This window comes from Dipodomys ordii, unplaced genomic scaffold (genome assembly GCF_000151885.1).
Source record: "Dipodomys ordii isolate 6190 unplaced genomic scaffold, Dord_2.0 Scaffold14, whole genome shotgun sequence".
Taxonomy (NCBI): domain Eukaryota; kingdom Metazoa; phylum Chordata; class Mammalia; order Rodentia; family Heteromyidae; genus Dipodomys; species Dipodomys ordii.
The window spans coordinates 48,968-75,029 of NW_012267230.1; the positions used below are offsets into that span (position 1 = coordinate 48,968).

The 26,062-nt window shown below is 39.5% G+C and overlaps 1 protein-coding gene across 1 annotated transcript in view; it reads left to right on the forward strand.

Moving 5' to 3' along the window:
* Window positions 1-268: 268 nt before the first annotated feature.
* Window positions 269-26,062, forward strand: part of LOC105982204 (acyl-coenzyme A synthetase ACSM4, mitochondrial) — a 35,112-nt gene continuing 9,318 nt past the window's right edge. Inside the window, exons 1-9 of the mRNA XM_013011738.1 lie at window positions 269-455; window positions 1,710-1,830; window positions 5,211-5,449; window positions 8,620-8,830; window positions 13,197-13,404; window positions 18,235-18,378; window positions 19,623-19,779; window positions 22,809-22,888; window positions 25,600-25,723. Coding sequence (XP_012867192.1) covers window positions 5,249-5,449; window positions 8,620-8,830; window positions 13,197-13,404; window positions 18,235-18,378; window positions 19,623-19,779; window positions 22,809-22,888; window positions 25,600-25,723 — 1,125 coding nt within the window. The 5' untranslated portion in view covers window positions 269-455; window positions 1,710-1,830; window positions 5,211-5,248. The remainder of the gene's footprint in view (window positions 456-1,709; window positions 1,831-5,210; window positions 5,450-8,619; window positions 8,831-13,196; window positions 13,405-18,234; window positions 18,379-19,622; window positions 19,780-22,808; window positions 22,889-25,599; window positions 25,724-26,062) is intronic.

Consider the following 26,062-nt stretch of genomic DNA (forward strand, 5'->3'; position numbering starts at 1 on the left):
GGACCGGACCCAAAAAACATTAAAAATATATATATATATAACTGAGCATGCCAGTGTCCTGGACTACTTGGTAATCATATCAAGAGATTCTGGAATGGACTATTTGATCTGCATGGATCTCAATATCATTGTTTCCAGGAATGAGACTAATCCACTAATCTCCTGGGGCTCAGCTTTTGTTTGGCAATGAACCATGAGAGGAGGTTGCCCCTGTATTTCCTTTCTCTACACAGTCTTATAAGCTGCTGTCTCTTTAACCACGGGTTGTCCAGAGAAACAAAATCTCTCCTCCCAGAGGATAACAATCCTCCCAACTGCACTTCTGAGACCTGAAGCCACAATGACATAGATGCCCCTAAAAGAAGGGGGCAAAAAACCAACTTTCTACCAGATACAGAACTGAGAGTGAAGATGCTGAAGATCTTTGTGGATCCATAATAACTTTTGCTAGTAAGGTAGGTGCATGTCCGAACATCAAAATGACTGTGACTGTAGCACAGCAGCAGTAAAGAGGCACACTGCAATGCCATAATTGGATCACTGCAAAACCTAAGCAAAGAAGACTGTCTCTCTTTGACAGTTGAACTGTTCTACTCTATAAAGACTGGTAGAAATGTAGAAAAATCAGAGATAGCTTTTCCTTTCATTGGACCTGGTGAGAACAAATGAGGACTAGAATGTCTGCTGCTTGCTAAGTGAACAGCCTCTGCTAAATTACTTCCTTTTAATGCCCCCCCATTGTCTTGTACATAAAATAATTGTATGTATGTGAAGTAAAATACCTTCCTTCAGGACTGCAGAGAAAATTTAACAAGATAACAAATAGATGTCATTAATGTGATAAGTCTTCAATTGCTCAATAATTTTTTTCCACTGATAATGTTTCTTTCAACACTCTGGAAGTTACTAAAGCCTTAGACATTACTTAGTTCAACTCTTACTTTCATAGGCATTTTATTTTATTTATTTTTATCTTTTTTGCCTGTCATGGGCTTGAACTCAGGGACCGGGCATTGTGTATGAGCTTCTTTGGCTCAACACTAGTGCTCTACCACTTGAGCTACAGCACCACTTCAGGTTTTTTTCTGTTTATGTGGTATTAAGGAATTGAACCTGGGGTTTCATGCATGTAGGCAAGCACTCTACCACTGAGCCATACTCGCAGCCCTTCAGAGGAATTTTCTAAAGGTATTTTATTTTGTTCGTGTGATTATATTCAAATTTCTACAATGATATTTCAGTTAAACCTGTCAACAACTCTTATATTTGAACCTAGAATCAGATTAACTTACCACAAAATCCCAAGTCAGGAAACAATTCTGCTCAATACAAAATGGCAGCCCCTCAATTTTGTAGTCTCCTTAAAGTCTCCTTGATGCTTTCTCTTTTTTTTTTAGCCACCAACATGTCTTTTTATGTCTTAAATTCATGTTTAACCATTGCAATGGTTAATTCTATATATTTATATAAGGTATTTATATACTTGTATTAATGAGACACATAATATAATTCCAAATTACATTATGTATTTGCCAGGCTTTATGTTTTAAAATTTGAGAAACTCAGGATTCGAAGTATTATATGGGTAAGTCTTATTTTGAAACATAAATTAATATGAAATTCATATTCTGTTGACTTTATTTCACAAATTTGTATATCATCCTTGAGCAGGGGCCATGCTAATCTTCTCTGTATCGTTCCAATTTTAGTATATGTGCTGCTGAAGTGAGCACTCTGTTGATTTTATTGAAAGGGTGAGGCCAACAAAATTCTCCTGGGCCCATCCTCTTGACAGAGTCCACTGACTTTTATCTCTATAAAGAAGAAAAGGTAAGCTCTCAATTTATATGTCATATTTTAAAGTGGTAATTAAAGCACTTTCTGCATTGGTAGCTGTGACAACAAAGTGTTGAGCACCATATACATATTACCACAATGTTCTCAAAACTGTCTTAACAAGCTATATTTTTATTAACCTCCCTTGTACAGGGTCTTATCAGGCTTATTAGCACTGAATCTATTCTGAAAACTCAAAAGCAAATCAAAGAGACAGAAAAGAAAACATGTTATTGACAAAATCATAAAATAGTTTAATTAAAAATCTTACTCTTTAAGATGATAGTATGGATTACTAATAATTACATGTGCTTATGTAATACCCACTTCACATTGCTCATGTATAGAGCACATAAAATGCTAAAGTATGTATTCATTTCCATTCTATTTACATACTGTAATTTTTTATTTGTTGATATATTTATGATTTATTATGTTAAATTTGTCCATGGAAATAAAAATGATTCATGAAAATCATCATCTTTTAACTTGGAGAAGACTGAGAAGAGATTTGCATTAGAAAATCTATCTGGTATCATTTCATGTTATTCTCCTTAGCATCAGGAAGCAAGAGAGCTCTAGATACCTCATGTCTTGGAAATCTTTCCAGTTTATTATTAAACCAAACCAAGAAAGATTAAAGTGATGGAAGTGGTGCCCACAATGCTTCAAAGTAGCAGGTGGCAGGCATACTGGTGTGACATTAGAACAGGCAGAAGTAAATATCAATGGCTCCAATCCAATAGCTTTTGTATTATTTTTAGTATGTCAAACAGCCAAAGTCTTCCAGCATAAATCGCACTTGATTTTTTTCATGCTCAGTATTTATTGGGTCATAGCCATGTCCTCAGTCCCCAGTATCATAAAAAGCTCACAACTAGCCAGTGAATATAGTTTTGTCACTGATGAATGAAAATGAAAACCTGAAAGGTTCATCAGCTTGGAAAAAGTCATTCAGAGAAATAACTGTGAATTTGAGTGTATGTATGTGCATAGTATGTCAATGTATCACATATGCATGTGTGTACATGTATGTTGTGTGTGTGTTTTCTGTGTGTTGTGTGTGTGTTAGGAGAATGAGGGTCTCACTTTGGGCAGATAGTGAGTCATTAGTACAGCCGACTCTTATTTTTTTATTCCTTTCTTCTTGTGATACCTCTGCCACATTTCCTAAAAATTACTGAAGTATGTCTCATTTATTTTTTATATATATTATAATTATTAACACATATTGTAATATTTCCATACATGATCTTGCTTACTGCCTCGACACAACAGAGAGCTTAACATCAACCACATTGCCAGATATAGCTCTCTGGGTCTAAATTATTATATTTGTACCAAATAGACATATCTACATGAAGCTGGGCAGCCAAAAGGTTGATAACAACAACGAGACAAAAGCATTTCCTGCACTATTTGTTCTTTGTTGAGTTGTCACTAATGCTGCAGATCCAGGTTCCCTTTGCACCTGCAGATTTTTCCATTCTATGCAAATCAACTGAGTAGAACTGAAGGGCAAAAAGTGACGGTGTTCAAACCTTCAGTGGAGATGTGAGTCAGTGGGAGCATAGTAACCTAGCCAGTGTGAGACCTTGAGTTCAAACCCTGGTACCACTGAATGAAAAACAAGGAGGAAAGGAAGGAAAGAAGGGAGGAAGGAAGGAAGCAAGGGAGGGGAAAAGGAAAGAAGGAAGAAAGGAAGGAAAGAAAGAAGGGAGGGAAGGAGAGTAGGAGGAAAACTTTATTGAAGAAAGTAGCATAAAGGATTCAATAGCAAGAAGATTGATGAACCAAGCTCTGAAGTCAGCCTCTAACGTTTCAGACCTTGCCACCACAAAATGAATGACCTTGGGCAAGTCCTTCAGTCTGAATGAGCCTGTTTCTTCATCTGCAAAATTGAAATAAAAGAAGTTTCAGCCTCATAAATTTGGCATCAGTGTTGAATAACATCAGGTACATAAACGACCTGGCCTAGACCAAGAACTTCATGAACATTGGCTTTTCTTATTGAGTCATGTTTATACTATTAATTTGATATACTGTTTCTGCTTATACATTCTGGGTGTGTTCCAGAGACAAAGAACCTATGTAAAAACAATAATTAATAATACAAGCTGGATAAGTCTCACATGAGTAGTATGATCCAAGTTAAGGAAATTCAAAGGAAAGGGGGATTATGGAATTAGGTGGAAAAAAGTTAGATTATAGATGGAGTTCAGAAAGGGTGAGTGGCTTTACTAATGTCACAAAGCTAATCTTGAAAGAGTTGGGATTAAAGTCCAGATCTCCTAATTAATATTGGAAGACTGTCTCAGAAAACTGCCCCACAATAGCACTAATGAAAATAATCTTAAAAATATAAGAAGTTCACAAATGAACTCTTTTTTACAAGCCAGGCATGTTACACATATTTTCTTATTAAGCCTTTGTAATAACACTGGGAGTTAGGTCTTATATTTTCCCATTTTATAGATGAGATCATTCATTAAGGAGTAACGTCTTATAGCCAGAACATACCTGAGCCAGGTTATTGAAGGTTTCTAACCAATTATATTGGAGGCTTGAAGAGAAGAGGAAGGCAGGGCAACCAGAATCAAGGGAAATGGCAAGCCACATCTCAGTGGTAAACATGAATATGAATATTCCCTTTTTATTATCTTTAAGTAGGCATACAAGAGGATTTCAATTCAGTATGGCAGTTCATGAGTACAATGCATCTTGATCAATGCCATTCCTTTCATCATTTTTCCCCATCTCTCCCAACCCCATTCACCCCCTCAAGTTACCTGATTTCATGGATATTCATGAAAAGTAAATGGACTACTTTTACTGAAAGAAGATATTCACCCAGAAGAAGTAGCAGATGGAATAAATACAAGAATAAAATAGACAATTGGAAGGAGCCTTGAATGCCAATCCAGGCAACACTGCTGGAGAGAAAGTAGAGACAGAAGACTTGAACTTGACAATTCTATAGTAATAATGAGTGTGTGTGTGTATGTGTGTGTGTGTGTGTGTGTGTGTGTGTGTGTGCTGGTCCTGGGGTCCTTGAGCCACAGTTCCACTTCCAACTTTTTTGGACTCTCACAGACTTTCTTGCCTAGGCTGGCTTTGAACCACAATCTCAGTCTCCTGAGTAGCTAGGATTAAAGGCTTAAGGCACTGGCACCCAGAATTATAGTGATTTATGAATTCATTCTGGTCATAGACAAAAAGAAGAGGAACAGTCCATGGCAAGGAAACCCATCAATGGCTGAGAGCAACAACTCCAAAGGAAGGAGTTGAAGGTAGAAGTTTTACAACTTGCTAGGTAGTACCACAAGACAACTTCCAAATCTTTTCTGATACCCTCTACCCATCTTTCCCCACAGACCGTGGTACTTCTCCACCAGCAAAGTCCTGTGGAATCATGAAGATTTTTTTTCACTACCAGATATTTAGATTCAGCTGGTTCATCAAGCCAGCTGGCAGACATTTCCACAGAAACCATCAACTTGGGGCACATCTTGCTCTTGCTGACTTGGAAGCCATCAATCGTTGTGAAATGTCACTGCCTAAGAACTTTAACTTTGCTGGGGATGTGATAGACCAGTGGTCACAAAAAGAGAAGGTATATGATGGTTGGACTTCACTGTATGCTTCCCCTATCTCTGTCTTTTTTCTCCTTGCTTTGTGGTCAACTTTTCTATTTAATTCATTTTTTTTACTTGCCTTAACTTGTTGTTTTTTGCTTTTGTTTTGATTTGTTTTTGGTGCCAGTATTGGGGCTTGAATTCTCAGCCTGGGTGTTGTCCCTGAGCTTTTGTGTTCCAGGATAATGCTCTACCACTCGAGCTATAGCTCCACTTCTGGCTTTTTTTGTTTTGTTTTGTTTTTTCGGTGCTTAATTGGAGATAAGAATTTCACAAACTTTCCTGCCTGGGCTGCCTTCAAACTGTGATCCTCAGATCTCAGCCTCCTGACTAGCTAGGATTACAAGTGTAAGCCAATGGTGTCCAGCCTGCCTTAGCTTTTGTTGTTTTCTACTTTGCTTCTTCTTTCCTCAGTGATCATAGATACTCAACTACTTACAGCTTTCTCTGGAACCTCCTTAGTTCCTTCACTCCTTCCCTTCTTCCTCCACTATGATGAATCAAAAGACTTAGGGTTTTTTCTTTCTTTTTCCCCAAGTCCCATAAAACATCTCTTTGGGTTTAAGATGGTCACAGGCTTATCCAAAAAGGTAGTAATTTCAGGGCTGGGAAGGTGGCTCAGTGGTAGAGCGCTTGCCTTGCATGCCTGAGGCCCTGGGTTCGATTCCTCAGCACCACATAAGCAAAAAGAAAAAAGCCGGAAGTGGCGCTGTAGCTCAAGTGGTAGAGCGCTAGCCTTGAGCTGAAGAGCTGAGGGACAGCACCCAGGCCCAGAGTTCAGGCCCCATGACTGGACCCAAAAAACAACAACAACAAAAAAAAAAAAGGTAGTAATTTCAGCTTTAGTTTTATCAGTATAGTAATCATTGGAATAATTGGAGAAGAATCAGAGAGCGACAAGAATCAAGCAAGCATGCCTTCCAGAATCTTGGAGTAGGAAAAGGGCCTTCTTTACTGTTCCCCCACACTATGCCAGCACTGAGCTAAGCACTTTACCTTTCAGTGCTTATCAAAATGCACTGTGGGACTTGTGGTTCAGAAGTAGATGTTAGGCCCTCAATACACAAGATATTCAAGAACACTAAAATAGTCCTCCTATTAATTACATGAGGAAAAATGTCCTTGAAAATCAGCATCATTCATACCTTACATTGCTGAAGTCTCTTCTGAACAGAGAGAGCAGATAGGAGTTAATCAATTGCAAGCCAGGAATGGTAGTGTACATGTACAATCCCAGCACTCAGGAGGCAGAGGCTAACTTATGTTACAAAGTAAGATCCTGCCTCAAAAAATAAAAAATTTACCAGGCACCAGTGGTTTGTGCCTATAATTTTAGCTATACAGGAGACTAAGATCTAAGGATCGGAGTTCCAAGATATCTTAGGCAGACAAATCCAGATTCTTTTATCTTAAAATAACAATAATAAAAAACTGGAAGAGGAAGTGTGGCTCAAGTGGTAGAGCAGCAGACTTCAGCAAAAAAAAAAAAAAAAAATGAAGACTGTGAAGCCCTTTGAGGCCCTAAATTCAAGCCCCAGTACTGACACACAAACACAAACACACAAAAATGTTGTTAATCTTTACGTAAAATTTATGGTGATACTTTTACTTTCACTGAAATATTTCTGCAGCCTTTTTTAAACAAGACTGCTGATTTTCCAATTATAGTGCTAATTAAATGCATTTCCCTTCTCAAGTAGACATATACAAATGAGTTGAATTAAAGACAAATAACAAGCACAATAGTACAGATGCAGACAGATCTGGCAGAAACACTGATCAAATGATTGAGAAATACTAACCTATAATATTTCATCAAATCCCCGTAACTACGCCAAGGAGGGGATAATTTCATGAGGGGATAACAAGTTATCCCCTCACAGAAGTTAAGCTGCTTATCCAAGATCACACAGCTCCAAAAGAACATGAACCAAGTCCCTGATCTTACTGGTCTACACCCATATTAGGACATATCTGTAATATGATACCATTCAGGGGCAATGGAGTTGCCTGATATGGAACATGGACAAAATCATGAGGAAAAGAAGGAGGCCTAAGAAAGCTCACAGATGTACTGAAACGTAAATTGTGCTTTGAAGTATTTTTCAAGCAGGATGGTATTCCAGACTGGGGGGAATGGGAAGAAGAGGAAGGAATGATATGTTCCCATGAAATGCAACAAGCACAGAGGTTTTTCCAATACTTGTGACTCACTCTATTGTATGATCCTTGAGAAGCTTCCTCCAGGAATCAATTAAATGATACCCATCTCTATCCTATCCCTGCCTGTAAAACCTACACCTCAAACTTCAGGTACTAAAACATGTCATGTTCCTGATCAAACTTGGTATTCCCCTTAAGGTTATTTGGGTGAACAGAATCTAACTTAAGCAAGAAAGGAATTTATTAGAAAAATATGTGAGAGCTCCCCAAATTGGGGTGGAAAACTACAGGGAGTTTGGGAAGTTCATAAATATTAACTATTTTACTGCAATTGCTTGATACCTTTTGGTTCTTGGAAAACTCAAAGTCCAAGGATAAAGGATTTGATTAGCCCAACTTTGGTTACATGCCCACCTAAGCTGCTAGATGAATTGTCTCAGCAAGGCTATGTTTAATAGGTAAGGAATAGTTTCCCCAAAGACAAACTAGACTGCACAGGAACAGGTGTTAAGGAGGAGAAATGGCAGGTGTTTTATCTATGTGATAACCAGACATATAGGCCTTCTGTATTAGTTGGCTGTCCATCACTGGGATAGAATAGCTGAGATAAACAACCTAAAAGAAAGAGTTCTTTATTTTGGCTCACAGTTTTAGAGGTTTTAGTCATTGGCTGCTTGACCCAGCCGCTTTGGGCCTGTAACAGCATAGTACCTTGTGGGAGGAATGTATGGGGGAGAAGGCCAGATCACTTCAGGGTAGCTGGGAAGCAAAGTGAGCAAGAAAAAGGAAGAGTCTAGGATCCCACATCCCCTGCAAGAGCATGACTCCCAACAACTTAACTCCCTCCCTCTAGGCCCCAGCTTGGACTCTAGTGCCACAGATTATTAGGAGGTGGTAGAATCAAGCTTTTAATAAGTGGGCTTTTCGATGACACTTCCAAACCATAGCAACTTTTTTTTCTCTTCTCCATATGTCATCGGGCCAGACTGGGGAGAGACCAGCCAACCCAGCCCTGTGGTGGGTGAATGGCCAAGGAGACGAGGTGAAATGGAGCTTCAGAGACCTTAGTACCTTATCCCGAAAGGCTGCCAATGTGCTCACCAAGCCTTGCAACCTGCAGAGAGGAGACCGAGTGGCTGTGATTCTACCCAGAATCCCAGAATGGTGGCTTATCAATGTGGCTTGCATGCGGACAGGTCAGTGCCAACCCCCAGTTGTGAGACTCTTATCTCCAATTAACCCCCAGAAAACTGGAAGTGAGCTGTGGCTCAAAGTGGTAGAACACTAGCCTTGAGCAAAAAAACAAAAACACAAAACAAAAAAAACCCCTTGGGGCCAGTGCCCAGGCCCTGAGTTCAAGCCCCATGACCAACACCTCCTACCCCTCCCAAAAAATGCAGAAAGAAAGAAAGAAAATACATAAAGAAGAGATATTTTAGAATTCCTTGATTTGTGAGAATATGAACAAATGTAGACCTCAGCTTAAAAAACTCCATTCCTGGGGCTGGGAAGGTGGCTCAGTGGTAGAGCGCTTGCCTTGCATGCCTGAGGCCCTGGGTTCGATTCCTCAGCACCACATAAGCAAAAAGAAAAAAGCTGGAAGTGGCGCTGTGGCTCAAGTAGTAGAGTGCTAGCCTTGAGCTGAAGAGCTGAGGGACAGCGCCCAGGCCCAGAGTTCAGGCCCCATGACCGGACCCAAAAAAAAAAAAACTCCATTCCTTTCCACAAAAAGATTAACATATTCAATTATACACTTCATCCCAAAGTAGCAATATAATGTATCCCAAGTAAATTTTTTTCCTTTACAGCAGAATCAGCAAACCAGGTCCTATAAACCAATAATCTGTTTTTATAAAGTTTTGATATGGCCATGATCATTCATTTACATATTGTCCTTGATCATTAATTATATTTATCAAAATATTAATTATATTTATCAAATTTATCGTGAGACAATAAAATCATACTATTAACCTAATAAGAATTTCAAAAAAAGAATTTCATAATAGTACTGAAAATTGATTTGCTACTAATATGATAAATCAAAAGGCGTTATTTAAATTTTTTGCATTACTACAACAGCGAACTTAAAATGTGAAATCCATTGTAAGTTGGGAGTAAATTAGGGTAGTTTGTCATAAAAATACATCTCTAATAGTACTTAAATGAACTTATACATATTATGAAAACCAAACACAAGGTGATACTCAAAACACTCAATTAAGCTGGAAGCCAATAGCTCTTAGCTGTAATCCTAGCTTCTCAAGTATGAGATCTGAGACTTGTGGTCCAAAGCCAGCTGGGCAGAAAAACCTGCAAGACTTTATCTCTAATTAATCAGCAAAAAAGCCAGGTTGGAGGTATAGCTGAAGTGATAGAGTATCAGCTGTGAGAAAGAAAACCTGAGCAAGAACTTGAGGCCCTAAGTTCAAACCTTGGTACCATCAAAAACTCAAATGTATCCAGGTGCTAGTGGCTCACATCTGTAATCCTAGCTACTCAGGAGGCTGAGATCTGAGGATCTCAATTCAAAGCCAGAGTAGGCAGGAAAGTTTGTGAGATTCTATGTCTCGTAAACTACTGAAAAATAAGCTGGAACTGGAGACATGGCTCAAGGGGTAGAAGAGCACTAGCTTGCATCAAAAAGAAGCTCAAAGACAGTGCCCAGACCCTGAGTTCAAACTCCAGGACCAGCACAAACAACACACGCACACATCTCAAATGTAAAGCATGCAGCTGAAAATACTGTCTTCTAGCTTGTAATTATTAAATCTTTTTTATTAATATTGAGATGACTTGTACTATATAGCATATGGGCAAAAACATTAATATAACTGTGAGGTGTAGGCAACAAAGCCTAAAATATTTGCTATCTGAAATCCACTAGACATAGTCTCCCAGTCCCCAAGCTGGAGATCTTCCATTGACCACAACCACATCACAAATCCACCCAGGAGATTAATTATTTATTAGTCATTAAGAAAAAGTGGTGGTGCTGGGAAGGTGGCTCAGTGGTAGAGCGCTTGCCACGTATGCATGAGGCCCTGGGTTCGATTCCTCAGTACCACATAAGCAGAAAAAGCCGGAAGTGGAGCTGTGGCTCAAGTGGTAGAGTGCTAGCCTTAAGCTGAAGAGCTGAGGGACAGCGCCCAGGCCCAGAGCTCAAACCCCATGACCAACCAAAAAAAAAAACAAAAAAGAAAAAGTGGTGGGACTGAGGATGTGATTCAAGTGGTAGAGTATTTGCCTAGAAAGTGCAAAGTCTTGGATTTAAGTCCTGGTACTGATTTGTAAGATGTAAGTGATTTTTAAGATACATAATATTATATATATATATATATATATATATATATATATATATTCTTTTTCTTTTTTTGGTCATAGGGCTTGAACTTTGAGCCTGGGCACTGTCCCTGAGTTCTTCAGCTCAAGGAGAGCACTCTACCACTTGAGCCACAGAGCTACTTCCAGTTTTCTAGAAATAAAAAGTCTCATGACCTTTCCTGCCCGGGTTGGCTTTGAACCACAATCCTCAGATCAGCCTCCTGAGTAGCTAGAATTACAATATTTTATATTTATACTTGAGTAAACATTGCATAATCTTTTTTAATGTTTAAGTTTTGTATTTCCTGAGTCATGAGTCAAGTCAGAAACAATAAATAAGCATTTTATGAACTGAAAAAAATGCCAATCTTATTTTTGTCTTCTTTTACGTGTGTACTGTCACTGAAGCTTGAACTCAGGGCCTGAACACAGTCCCTTACTTTTTTTTTAATATTTAAGTCATTGTACGAAAGAGTTTTGATCAAACATGTCCATTTGTGAGTACATGTCAGAGTTTGAGGGGATTATTTGTTTTTGTGTCAATACTGAGTCTTGAATTCAGGTCCCTATACTCTAACTTAGCATTTTCGCTAAAGGCTGATGCTCTTCCACTTGAGCCAGACCTTGACTTCTGGCTTTTAACCGGTTAATTGGAAATAAGAGCCTCTTGTATTTATCTGCCTGGACTGGCTTGGAACTGTGATCCTCAGATTTCACCCTCCTGAGTAAGTAGAATTGCAAACATGAGACACTGGCACCTTCTTCTAAGATGTTTTCTTAATCAATTTTCCTATCTTCACATATTTATTAACCAAGAGGGAATACTATCTAAAAATTTTAAAAATATATATTCATTAACAGTCCCCTTCCTAGAAATGTAACTACACATCTTCCTATTTAGCTAACTTCAGGAAACCTACCATGAAATAAGTAAGTATACAGCCCAGGAAAATATGTCTTTGAATTCTGGCTCTTGCCACCTTACTGACTTTACAACCCTTGGGTGAGGGCTGGGGGTGATGCTTAGTGTGCATGAAGCTCTGGGTTCGATTCCTCAGGACCACATACACAGAAAAGGACAGAAGTGGAGCTGTGGCTCAAATGATAGCGTGCTTGACCTGAATTGCTGAGGAACAGTTCCCAGGCCCTGAGTTCAAGCCTCAGGACTGGCAAAAAAAGAAAAAAGAAATGTACAATCCTTGGATGAGTTGTTACTAGTTTATAGTAAAATACCATGCATTCAGTGAGTGTTCAGTACAAGGTAGTAGTTACCTGTAATGCCATTGCTTCTCATTGATTTACTTCAAAAGTACAAACTTCTTTTCTGTCTAATATCTAACTCTGCCATTTATCATCTCCTTGGAACTGGTACATTGACACCAGGGCTATCTACAGCCAGTTTAAAAAGAAGTGAGAAAGGAAGATACATTAAATATAGTCATATACTTTAGGCATTTTTCTGTGTTGTTAAACCTCTGGGATCTAAAGATCTGAGAGCTGGTTCTACCACTTATCAGGTATGCCAAATCTCATGTTCTACCAAAGAACAATTGCATGGACTTGTTAGGACTGCTTAGAACAGTAGTCTTCTGAGCATATCAGAGTGCAAAATTTGCCAGTAAAACTTCTGGACACATCTTCCAATATTATTCTGCTGTACTGATATAGTATTATAAAACATACAAAAAGCTAACAACATTTTTAAAAATCCTGTTATCAATAATTTCTTGATGTTCTCTTGTTTTATTTTTAATTTTCAATGGATTTTCTTGCAAAACTCACTTTGGAGCCTACTGGTTGAGAGAACTGAATGAAATGGTATTTGTGAGGATGTGTCACAAGGTGCAAAGTGCTATTTAAGTGTTGCTTAATAATTATTCAAATATTACATTAACATGCTACATATTAATACTCAACCACTATAATGTCCCCTGTATGCCAGAAGCCACAATTTTACCCATTTTATAGATGAAGTAAGAAAGGCACAGAGAAATAAAGGTGAAAAAGATACTAAGGCTAAGATTAAACCCAGGTCTGTCAGACTCCAAAGCCAGTAATCTAAAAGTTTCCTAGTGATCAGGGTCCTGTGGAATGTCCCTGAAGACCAAGCAGGATTAGATGATGGCTACATTCTGAGCTTTCTCCTCACCCAGGTCCAAAGCCCAAGTTTCCCATAATCCACAGACATATACTATGGACAGCAGTACTGTTCAGCTCAGAGATCTCTATCCTTCACAGGGCTTGTCTTCATGCCAGGAACAACCCAGCTGACAGCAAAAGACATCCTCTACCGACTGAAAGTATCCAAGGCCAAGTGCATTGTGGCCAGTGAAGAGATGGCCCAAGCAGTGGAGTCCATTGCATCAGAGTGCCCTAACCTGAAGACTAAACTCCTGGTGTCTCCACAAAGCCACCATGGATGGCTCAACTTCCAGGACCTATTTCAGTGAGTATTTTCCCCAGCCTCTGTAGGACCAGCAACAGTACAAATCACAGCTACATCTCAGAGTCTATTTGCCCAAAGACTCAGCAACACTATGAGTTGATCTGGACTCCTTCCCCAAGAAGAGAATTGCCTGATAAAATGATTTATAGGCAGAAAGAAGGGATATATCTCAGTGCCAGTTTTTCTGCTTCCTCCTGTGGCCTGTGATAACTATCTGATCGTGGTTTAACTCCTGAACCACATCTACCATGCTCTATTCCTCAAATATGCCCTTTGCACCATCTGTTTCTTAGGCCTGGAATACTCTTCCCTACTCCTTTTCATGGTTGTTTCTTGATGTCAGATTAGAAGTGTCAGGAACTAAGTTTGAGTCCCAGTGAAAGGAAGAATGAAATAAAGAAAAAAAGGAAGGAAGGAAGGAAGGAGAGAGAGAAAGAAAGGGGGAAGGAGGGAGGGAATGAGGGAGAGAGAAAGAGAGATAGAGAAAGAAAGAAAAAAAAGAAAGAAAGAAGGGGCTGGAAAGGTGGCTCAGTGGTAGAGCCTTGCCTTGCATGCATGAGGTCCTGGGTTCGATTCCCCAGCACCACATAAGCAAAAAGAAAAAAGAAAAAGAAAGGAAGGAAGGAAGAAGGAAAGAAAGAAAGAAAGAAAGGGAGAGAAAAAGGAAAGGAAATGAAAGATTTTAGTTCAAATGCTGTATCCTGAAGGTTTTCCTGAATAACATAACCAGAGTAGAATTACAAGGCCTTCTATCACATCACACTCTTGTTTTCTTCACAGCATTCTCATTACCTAAATGATCAAGTCCAATTGTTTGCTCCCTTAGATTTTGTTTTTCCCTCTAGAGTAGGGATCCATAAATTAGGGCCTAGAGGCTAAATCTGGCCTAATACTTGTTTTTGTAAATAAAGCTTTATTTGACCACAGCTGTGCATATATATATATATATGCATATATATTTATACGTAATTCATATATATAAAATACACACACACATATATATATGTGTGTGAACATAAATATATACATATATATATATATATACACAATGTTCAAGATTGCTTTTGTTATAACAGCAGAGTTGAGTACTTGCAGCGGAGACATCTAGGGTTCATAAATCCTAAATATTTGGTGATGCTTAATAAAAAATATTTACCAACTCCTGCCCTAAACTATATGCTCTAAAAAAAATAAAGGCTTTGTCTGTTTTGTTGATCACTTTATCCCCAGGAACTAACTACACATCCCTGAGTGCTTAGGAAAAAATTATTAAATAAATCAATTATTTATTCACTTATGAATAAACAAAGACGTTAGCTTCAGTTTTCTTCCTGTGTAAAATGAGGTTATTATGCTACACACATCTAGTTTAGTTTAAAAGATAAAATAAGCTGATACTTGGAAAAAGTGCTTCCTAAGCTGTAAAAAAAAAAAAAAAAATAGAGGCCAGGCACTGGTAGCTCACATTTGTAATTCTAGCTATTCAGGAGGCTGAGATCTGAGGATAGAGGTTCAAAGACAGCATGGGCAGGAAAGTCTGTGAAACTCTTATGTCCAATTAACCACCAGAAAACTGGAAGTGGCTCGGTGGCTCAAAGTAATAGAGCACTAGCCTTGAGCAAAAAAAGCTTAGGGACAGTATCTCAGGCCCTGAGAGTTCAAGCCCCACACCACCAACAACAACAAAAAAGAAAAAGATTGATAGTGTTATGCTTCAAGGAGATGTCAAATAGGTTTTTCTTTCCTTTCTTTTTATTACTTTTTAAACTCAGGGCCTGGGCACTGTCTCTGAGCTTTTGTTCTTGAGGATAGCTCTCTACCACTTGAGCCAAAGCTCCACTTCGAGTTTTCTGGTGATTAATTGGCGATTAATCAGAGATGAGAGTCTCATGGACATTTCTGCCTGGGCTGGCTTCAAACCATGATTCTCATAATTCAGGCTCTCTAGCAGCTAGGATTACAGGCATGAGCTACCAGCACCTGGTTACTTTTTTTAAAAAAATCCTCCTTGTGTCTTTTATAAACCTTAATTAAGTCAAATAACACTTCTATATTGTGTGTAACTCCTCTATAAAATAAAGGTAACTGGGGGCTGGGAAGGTGGCTCAGTGGTAGAGCGCTTGCCTTGCATGCTTGAGGTCCTGGGTTCGATTCCTCAGCACCACATAAGCAAAAAGAACAAAAGCCAAAAGTGGCGCTGTGGCTCAAGTGGTAGAGTGCTAGCCTTGAGCTGAAGAGCTGAGGGACAGCGCCCAGGCCAAGAGTTCAGGCCCCAAGACCAGACCCAAAAAAGAAATAAATAAATAAAGGTAACTGGGAAGATGGCTCAGTGGTATAGTGCTTACCTTGCACGCATGAGGCCCTGGGTTCAATTCCTCAGTATCACATAAGCAGAAAAAGCTGGAAGTGGCACTGTGGCTCAAGTGATACAGCATTAGCTTGAGCTGAAGAGCTGAGGGGCAGTGCCCAGGCCCAGAGTTCAGAGTCAGCTGACAAAAACAAAAAAATAAAGGTAACAGTAGTATCTAGTGCATGAAGCTGTAGCAGAATCAAATATGATAGACCATGACAAATGCTCCACATGATCCTTAACAAAAAGTTATCACTTGGGTGTAGAAGGTTTACATCTGTAAAACTCTCAAGAAGCTGAGATTTGAGGATTATAGTTTGAAAACAGTCTGGGAGGAAAAGTCTGTGAGATTCTTATCTCTGCTTACCAGCAAAAAGTCAGAAGTGGATGTATGTGCTCAAGCAGTAGAGCACTTGAATGAAAAAGCTAAGCAAGAGCACTTGAGTGAGCAAGGTAAGCAAGCACTGAGTTCAAGCCCCAGTACCAGCACACAAAAAATTACTCCATAATTACTAAGTACTAAATTGTAACTACTATTATTATTAGCAAGTGATCCAACACTGAAATGATTCCTAAGGTAGTGGCTTCCAGTTTATTATAATATGCACAAATGTCAATGAAATATGTTAACACATTCCCTTAACACATTTATTTACTTTAAAATGATATACCTGTGCTTTTACATATTATACAAATGCTCAAAAATATTAAAGGGTGAGTTTTTTCAAGTACATATAAGTTGAAGTTTTCTGTTTTTTCCTTATCCCAGCTATTTTAGTCATTCTGTGAACAGCAAACACCCTAATTTAAGCAACTCCTACCCAAAATAATGCTGCAATGTTCGATTGAGTCTCTAAGACATTTTAAAAGTGTCCCAAAAGGAAAAGGGCTCTACAATTACATGAATTTCAATTGAAATCTGTATCTTTGGAGTGGTTCTCTTTTTTTGGGGGGGGGGTCCAGTCGTGGGGCCTGAACTCTGGGCCTGGGCGCTGTCCCTCAGCTCTTCAGCTCAAGGCGAGCGCTCTACCACTTGAGCCACAGCACCACTTCCAGCTTTTTTCTTTTTGCTTATGTGGTGCTGAGGAATTGAACCCAGAGCCTCAGGCATGCAAAGCGAGCTCTCTACCACTGAGCCACCTTCCCAGCCCCTTTGGAGTAGTTTTCAAGATGGAGAAAATCTTCCTTTAAAGAACTTTAGAATGACATAATTTCAAAGCAGCCATGGATCATATCTCATTGCTAAAAGCTTTTTCATTTTCTTTGTTTATTTGTGCTGGCCTTAGGGCTAGAACTCAGTTCTAAGGTGCTATGTGCTAAGGTGCTATCCCTGAGACTTTTTGCTCTAGGCTAGCACTCTTGAGCCACAGCTCTACTTCTAACTTTTACTTTGGGGGCTAAATGGAGCTGAGAATCTCATAAACTTTCCTTCCCTGGCTGGCTTTAAACCACAAATCTCAGCTGCCTGAATAACTAATATCACAGGAGTAGGCCACTGGCACCTAGCTTAATGCTGTTTTTTTATTATTATTCACAGATTAAAACATACTTAGGAAAAAAATTAAAGAAATTAAATGCATATCCTTTTGTAAAATTAATATTGAAAGTTACCTTGGCTACCTATTTGGTCTATAGGAAGATAAGCTTAAAAAATACTTAAGCTATGGTCTGGGAAGGTGGCTCAGTGGTAGAGCACTTGCCTTGCATGCCTGAGGCCCTGGGTTCGATTCCTCAGCACCACATAAGCAAAAAGAAAAAAGCCAGAGGTGGTGCTGTGGCTCAAGTGGTAGAGCGCTAGCCTTGAGCTGAAGAGCTGAGGGACAGCGCCCAGGCCCAGAGTTCAGGCCCCACGACCAGATCAAAAAAAAAAAACTTAAGCTACTAAACTTGGCACTAATTTTCAAAGTTCCTTCTAAGATATCTTAAAAATCGGTGGCTCACACCTGTAATCCTAGCTATCCAGGAGGCTGCGATCTGAGGATTACTTGGGACAACGCCTAGGCCCTGAGTTCAAACACACACACACACACACACACACACACACACACACATACACACAAATAAAAACTTTCAGGAAAACTTGGGACTTTTTTTTGCTGGGGTAGGGGTGGGGATTCTGGTACTGGGGCTTGAACTCACAGCCTCACATGCTCACTTGGCTTTTTCACTCAAGACTGGTGGTCTCCACCACTTAAGCCTCTACTTCCAACATTTTGCTGGTTAATTGGAGATAATCAGATTGCCATAGACTTTTCTGCCCTGTTTGGCTTCAAACCACCATCCTCAGATCTTAGCCTCCTGAGTAGGAGAATACAGAATACAGGCATGAGCCACTAGCACCTGGCAAAACTTCGAACTAGGTTCAGTTCTATTAACTATCTTGTGGTTACAAAAGGGTTAAAGTAGCAGAAGAAAAGCAATAGCAAAGTCAAACTGATACCGGCATTTTCAGCCACCATTTTGGGGTCCATATTTTGCAGATCTGCTTCTGAAGAGCACAGCTGTGTGGAGACAGGAAGTCAAGAACCAATGGCCATTTATTTCACCAGTGGAACCACGGGCTCCCCTAAGATGGCTCAGCACTCACAGAGTAGCCTTGGTATTGGGTATGCCCTTTGCGGAAGGTAGGGAGAAAATGTTTGTTTTTAATAAACTTTCTCTTAAGCTAATCCTGCCTACCTGATACCTTTCCTTGAGTGGATATACCATCTATAAAACAGAACCCTTTAGGTCTTTGCTCCACCCTGGCTCAGTAAATATAGTGCCATCTATGCACTAGAACAAGCAAAAACTTATCATTCAACTTTGGTTCAATCCCATAATAGCATGTCTGACATTCTCTTCTCATTACAGAAAAAATAAAAGTCTATCCAGAGGGACTTCCTAAAAGAAAGGCTATCTAAAACTCGGACATTGCTCTGTTTTATTTTCCTCATATCACTTTGTTTATCAGTTCTTGAAATTATAATATTTTTAATATACTTAATTTACCTTATTGCATACTATTCCCTCCTGTCCCTCTACACTAAGAGATTTAGTCTATCTTGCTCACCGGAAGATATATGCCTAGTATATCCTAAATTGCTCAATAAAGACCTGTTTCTTCAATGGACAAACTGACAAAATTATGCCAAATTCAGTCTCGCATTCCACTCCCAAAACACATAGGATTCTAAAAACTCTAAGACAAGTGAGAAATAGAATCATACACATTTCTTTTTATCTTTGTATATATCAGTATATTTATATACATATATAACTATAATATATAATTAAACATTACATATACATATGCAATTATAATATAAATTACAATATAAATGTGTAAATATATTATCTATAAAAAAGTGTATAATGTCTTATATGTTATAGCATATCTTATCTATATTATAAATACCTAATATCACCAGGTGCTGATGGCTCACACCTGTAATCCTAGCTACTCAGGAGGCTGAGATCTGAGGATCCAGGTTCAAAGCCAGTCTGGGCAGAAAGTCTGTGAAACTCCTATCTCCAATTAACCACCAGAAAACCAGACGTGGAGCTGTGGTAGAGCACTATCCTTGAGTAGGAAAAGCTCAGGGACAGTACCTAGGTGCTGAGTTCCCACTCCACAACTGACCAAAAACAAAACAAAAAAATCCAAAACCATAATATATAATATATTGTGTATAATTACAGATAAATAGATAATATTGTGTGCCATAATACAAATACGTAGAATATACAAACATACATATATTACTACTATATATTATAATGCTCTATATTATATTGTAATACAATATAGTATGTTTAAATCTATAATAAACAGAAGACATACTCATAATTTATTTTTGCTGTTTTGCTGCCTCTGTGTATCACTTAGGTACTGGTTAGACTTGAAGTCCTCAGATATCATGTGGAATATGTCTGATACAGGCTGGATCAAAGCTGCCATTGGTAGTGTATTTTCTTCCTGGCTTCGGGGTGCCTGTGTTTTTGTGCACCAGATGGTCCAGTTTGACACTAACACCTTCCTAGATGTACGTATTTACCTCTATTTACATAATCTCTAGAAGACCTCCTTTCTCTCACAAAAACCACATGGAAATGATGCTTCAGAATAGCCTCTAGAGATCTGGTTTCTGGATATATTTAACAGAGTGGAAAGAGATCACCCCACAAAACTGATCAGTACAAAATACATATTTTGCTTCACACTGTTCAGGATTTACTAACATCACTAAAATGTGGCTGCTTAGGAGCTTTGTTCTAAATAATAGAAGTCTTAAATTTTAGCAAACATTTTGTTTCTGATTCAGTAGGGGGGAAAAAGACAATAGTTGATTTGTCTAAATTCCTTATGGAAGAAACTGGTGGTGGAGGGGGGTCATTGTATCTATTCTCTCTTTCCCTCCTCTCTAAACACTATACATCCCATTTTAATTTGCAGGCCCTAGTACTCTTCCAGAAACCAGGCATGAACTTACTTTTTACCAGAAATAACTAGATTGAGATATTTGATAACTAACCTTTAGAAAAATGTGATTTCAGCCAGTTATTTCTTACCCATGAAAAATCAATTAAGCTTAACAAAATACAGATGATTAATTATGCACCACACGTGTGAAAATAAAGCAATGTTCACTCTGTTAGTTTTCTAACTTGTCTGACAAGATGGCTTAAGGGTCTTTTTTTCTCTTCTTTCTTTCTTTCTTTTCTTTCTTTCCTTTCTTTCTTTCTTTCTTTCCTTTCTTTCTTTCCTTTCTTTCTTTCTTTCTTTTGTCTTGGGCTTGAACTCAGCCTGAGCACTGTCCCTGAGCTTCTTTGTGCTCTACCACTTGAGCCACAGCTCCACTTCTGGCTTTTTCTGAGTAGTTTGTTGGAGATAAGAGTTTCATATACTTATCTGCCGTGGTTGGCTTCAAACCACTATTTCATATACTTATCTGCCGTGGTTGGCTTCAAACCACTATCCTCAGGGCTCAGCCTTCTGAGTAGCCATTGGCACCCAGGAACTTGATGAGCTTTAAGAGAAATGTAGAGTAACATTAGAACTACCGTCTCTATATTAGTTTTGTTTGTTTGTTTGTTTTTGTTTTTTTGTGGGGGTCCGGTCATGGGGCCTGAACTCTGGGCCTGGACGCTGTCCCTCAGCTCTTCAGCTCAAGGCTAGGCTCTACCACTTGAGCCACAGCGCCACTTCCGGCTTTTTTCTTTTTGCTTATGTGGTGTTTAGGAATCGAACCCAGGGCCTCAGGCATGCAAGGCAAGCGCTCTACCACTGAGCCACCTTCCCAGCCCCTGTTTTTTTTTGTTTTTATGTTTGTCAATTACGGGTCCTGAACTCTGGGCCTGGGCACTGTCCCTTAGCTCTTCAGCTTACAGTGAGTGCTCTAGCACTTGAGCCACAGTGCCACTTCCAGATTTTTTTTTCTGCTTATGTGATGCTGAGGAATAGAGCCCAGGGCCTCATGCATGCAAGGCAAGCACTCTACCAGTGAACCACCTTCCCAGTCCTCTACATCAGTTCTACAGAGGCTTATGAAGATGAGTTTACTTTGCAGTTTAAAACCTTGTATTTGTTTAAAACAAGGTGTTTTGTGTATTCCTTGAGAATTGAACTCACCACTAAGCCACATCCCTCAGAGCTTTCTGTATTATTATCTTTAAGTAGTTATACAAAAGGGTTTCAATTCAACATGTCAGATATGATACAATGCATCTTGATTAATGTTACCCCAACCATTATTCTCCCCATCTCTTCCAACCCCAGTCATCCTTTCAAGTAACCTGGTTCCAGTTTCACATATGCACATGAAATATTATGACTGTATTCACCCATTCTTCCACTCTCCACTCACAGTCCATTCTTTCCTTAACCTCTCCCTCTCCTACAACATGTTTCAGCTTCTTAGTGTGCATTTTGTTAAAGTAAGTTGTTTAAAGGGGTTATGCCATTGGAATCCTCTTCTGAGTATAACATACTTCAGTCAATTTGTTTGGGCATCTATACATGTAATCCTGTATGCTTTTTAAAAAAAAATTGTTTTGAGATAATGTCGTGTATGAGTTGCCCAAGCTGGACTTGAACTCATTAGGTAGCCCAGTCAGGCTTTTTATTTATAATCCTGCCTCCAGCTCTCAAGTAGCTGGTATAACAGATGTGCACCATCACATCTGGCAAGATTCAGTTTAGTTTACAAAGACAGTGTGTGTACTCTATACATTTTGAGAACTCTATAGATTGAAAAACTAAATACATATGGTAGAAATGCTCATTTACAAATCAAAAATGATTCTTGATCTGTAGCAATCCAGATAGCCTATACATACATCTCCCAAATAATTAACTTTAACACAAAATGCTAATATATTAAGTGACACAATGGAACAGTGGAAGTTGTTAGAAAGAGGATCTTGGGCTGGGAAGGTGGCTCAGTGGTAGAGCACTTGCCTTGCATGCCTGAGGCCCTGGGTTCGATTCCTCAGCACCACATAAGCAAAAAGAAAAAAGCTGGAAGTGGCGTTATGACTCAAAGTGGTAGAGTACTAGCCTTGAGCTGAAGAGCTGAGGGACAGCGCCCAGGCCCAGAGTTCAGGATCCACAACCGGACCCCCTCCCCCCAAAAGAAAGAAGATCTCTAAATTATCTCCAGTTTTAAGATGCCTATGTCATTATTTGATTTAAGGAACTGGGGGCATACTGTGTCTAACAATTTTTTTTTGGTTGGTCATGTGGCCTGAACTCTGGGCTTGGGCGCTGTCCCTCAGCTCTTCAGCTCAAGGTGAGCGCTCTACCACTTGAGCCACACTGCCACTTTTGGTTTTCTGGTGGTTAATTGGAGATAAGAGTTTCACAGACTTCCCTGCTTGGGCTGGCTTTGAACCATGATCCTCAGATCTCAGCATCCTGAGTAGCTAGGATTGCAGGCATGAGCCACCTGCACCTGGCTTTAGTTTTCTTATTCCTAGCAGTTTCCATGAGATAGAGCAACACTCATAGTAGATCATGAGAGTTGTGCCCTTTAACAGACCTCTTCTGACATGTCTGTCATTTTCCATCATCCAGACGCTTACCACTTACCCCATCACAACCTTGTGCAGTGCTCCTACCGTGTACCGGATGCTTGTGCAGAAAGACCTTAAAAGGTACGTGAACACAATACTCCACCTGAGCCACAAATAGAAGCCATCACCTGGAACTCCTGTTGTCAGCACAGGACTGCTCAAGGTTTCTCAGTCTCCCCACTACTGACATTCTGGACCAAATACTTCTGTGTCCTGGGGACTATCCTAGCTAAAAGAGGGTGAGCAGCACACTGACTAGATGCATTGCATCTGCCTTCATCCAGCCTAGGACAAACTGCAACTAACTGTTTCTAAAGCCCTGTGACAATAAAAATCATATCCCAATTTAAAACATCCTCTAAAGCTAGATGCTGATGGCTCATGCCTGTAATCCTAGCTGCTCATGAGGCTGAGATCTGAGGATCATGGTCTGAAGCCAGCCTAAGTATACAAATCCAAGAGATACTTACCTCCAGTTAACCAAAAAAGAAGCCAGAAGTGGAGGTGTTGCCCAAGGGGTACAACACCAGCCTTGAACAAAACAAACAAAAGTACAAGGTCACTCAGTTCAAGCCCCAGGACTGGCACAAAATAAAATAGACTATTCTCTAGGAAAATGTAGGTATCTTCCCATTTACCAGAGTCCTGTAATCTCAGGACTATCATTAAAAATTTTTCTCAGGGCTGGGAAGGTGGCTCAGTGGTAGAGTGCTTGCCTTGCATGCATGAGGCCCTGGGTTCAATTCCTCAGCACCACATAAGCAAAAAGAAAAAAGCTGGAAGTGGCACTGTGGCTCAAGTGGTAGAGCTCTAGCCTTGAGCTGAAGAACTGAGGGACAACATCCAGGCCCAGAGTTCAGGTCCCATGACCGGACCCCGCCCCCACCAAAAAAAAATTCTCATTTAGTATGAGTGTGTGTGTGTGTCTGTGTGTGCCCAAGTCCTGGGTACTATCCCTGAGGATTTTTTTGCTCAAGGCTACCATCTACCACCTGAGCCACAGCTCCACTCCCAGATTTTTGGTTGTTAATTGGAGATAAAAGTCTCATAGACTTTCCTGCCTCATCTGACTTTGAACCATGACCCTCAGATCTCAGCCTCCTGAATAGCTAAAATTACAAGTATGAGCCATCAGCCCTTAGCTAGTACCACTTTTGGAAACACTCATTTAGAATCAGTCTCCTCAAATAAAACAAAAAATAAACCTATTTATACTGCCTTGGACAGAAATTAATATAGCCTTATGATTTTTTTTTGTCTGTCATAGGGCTTGAACTCTGGGCCTGGATGTTGTCCCTGAGCTCTTCAGCTCAAGTCTAGCATTCTACCACTTGAGCCACAGTGCCACTTCTGTTTTTCTGATGGTTAATTGGAGATAAGAGTCTCAAAGACTTTCCTTGCCCAGGCTGGCTTTGAACTGTAATTGATCCTCTGATCTCAGCCTCCTGAGTAGCTATGATTACCCTTATGATTTGAAAGTTATATTCAGTTTAACCAAATTAACTACCCATTCAGGAGAGTTTCAGTGTACATTCATAGAATAAATTATAATTCCATAAATGAGAAGAGAAAGGAAGAAAGAACCAATAAGAGATTTGCAAAGTTGTTCATCTTCCATTCCTACCAGTGTTTAAGATGCCCAGGAAGTGTGATAAAATAGAATAAAGCACCTATGTGAATCTCCCCCTTTTCCTGGTCTCTCTCTCTCTCTCTCTCTCTCTCTCTATATATATATATATATATATATAGAGAGAGAGAGAGAGAGAGAGAGAGTTTGCATTTCAAGGATAACTCAAAAGCTATTTTTAAGGATTATGGAAAATACACACAATTTGTGTCTAATCCACATCTTTCTTCCCATTTGGGACTTGTTCATATGAAAGTTTGGCTGTTCCAGGCTTTCTTACTCAAGCCCACTAGTTAAAACTCAAGCTTCGAATACAAATAGACAGCACTTTGCCACTTCTAATCATGTGACCTTGTACACTCAAGATGACCTCCATAAACTCCATCCATAAATAGATTGAGTCACTCCATAGGATTGTGACAGAAATTTGGTGTAAAAGACATACTAATGAGATCAGCCTGACAAGTGTTAAATGCACAGTAGAAAACATAGAACTCAGTATTTTATTATCTGTGAAGGCTTTAGCAAGTTCTTTAACTTCCCCAGGCCTCAAATTCCTCATCTGTAATATAGAAGTTGTGCTGAGATCTGAGGATCATGGTTCAAAGCCAGCCAGGGCAGAAAAGTCTGTAAAACTGTTATTCTACAAATAACCACCAAAAACTCCATAAGAGGAACTGTGGCTCAAGTGCCTTGAGCAAAAAGCTCAGGGACAGATCTTAGACTCTGAGTTCAAGCTCCAGACCAACACACATGCACAGACACACATATACAAAATAGGGGTTGTGAGAATCCTAAGAGTGTTCAAAAAGTCCTTACTGCAAGACAACTATCCAATTAATGTGGGCTGTTAACTCATTTATCTTATGAGTACTTAATATCATCATTAAAATTTTTCTCTACTTTTATCCCATTGATAACTAAATTCACCTCTTCCTTCCAAAATGTAAGCTTGTTCAGAAAACATTTATTCATCACTAATGTGCTTCACTTCACATGACTAGAACAATGCCCAGAATATAAGAGAGATTCAAGAAATATTTGTGGAATGAACTTTCCTAAGACTCAGTCTTAGCTGTTTGGGTTGTTGCTTGAATATCTGAATTATCTTACAGATAATAATCAGATTTTCCCCCAAAGACTAAGTACAACTCTGTCTCTCCAGATATAAATTCAAGAAGCTGCGGCACTGCTTAACAGGAGGAGAACCGCTCAACCCCGAGGTGCTAGAACAGTGGAAGATGCAAACTGGACTGGAGTTGTATGAAGGCTATGGACAGACAGAAGTGGTATATTTAAAGGGCAAAGCTTAAGTTTAGAATAGCTGTCCTTCAGAAGTTAGGGGAAGCCAGGTACTGGTGGCTCACACTTGTAATCCCAGTTACTCAAAAGGCTGAGATCTGAGGGCTGAGATTCAAAGCCAGGCCACCCAGGTAAGTCTGTGAGACTTTTATCTCAAGTTAATCAGCAAAAAAGTTGGTAGTGGAGGTATAGAAAAAGCTAAGGAATAGTGTGAGGCCCTTAGTTCAATCCCCATTACTGGCAGAAAGGAAGGAGGGAGGGAAAGAGAGAGGAAGGGAGTGAGGGAAGAAGGAAGGAAGGAAGGAAGGAAGGAAGGAAGGAAGGAA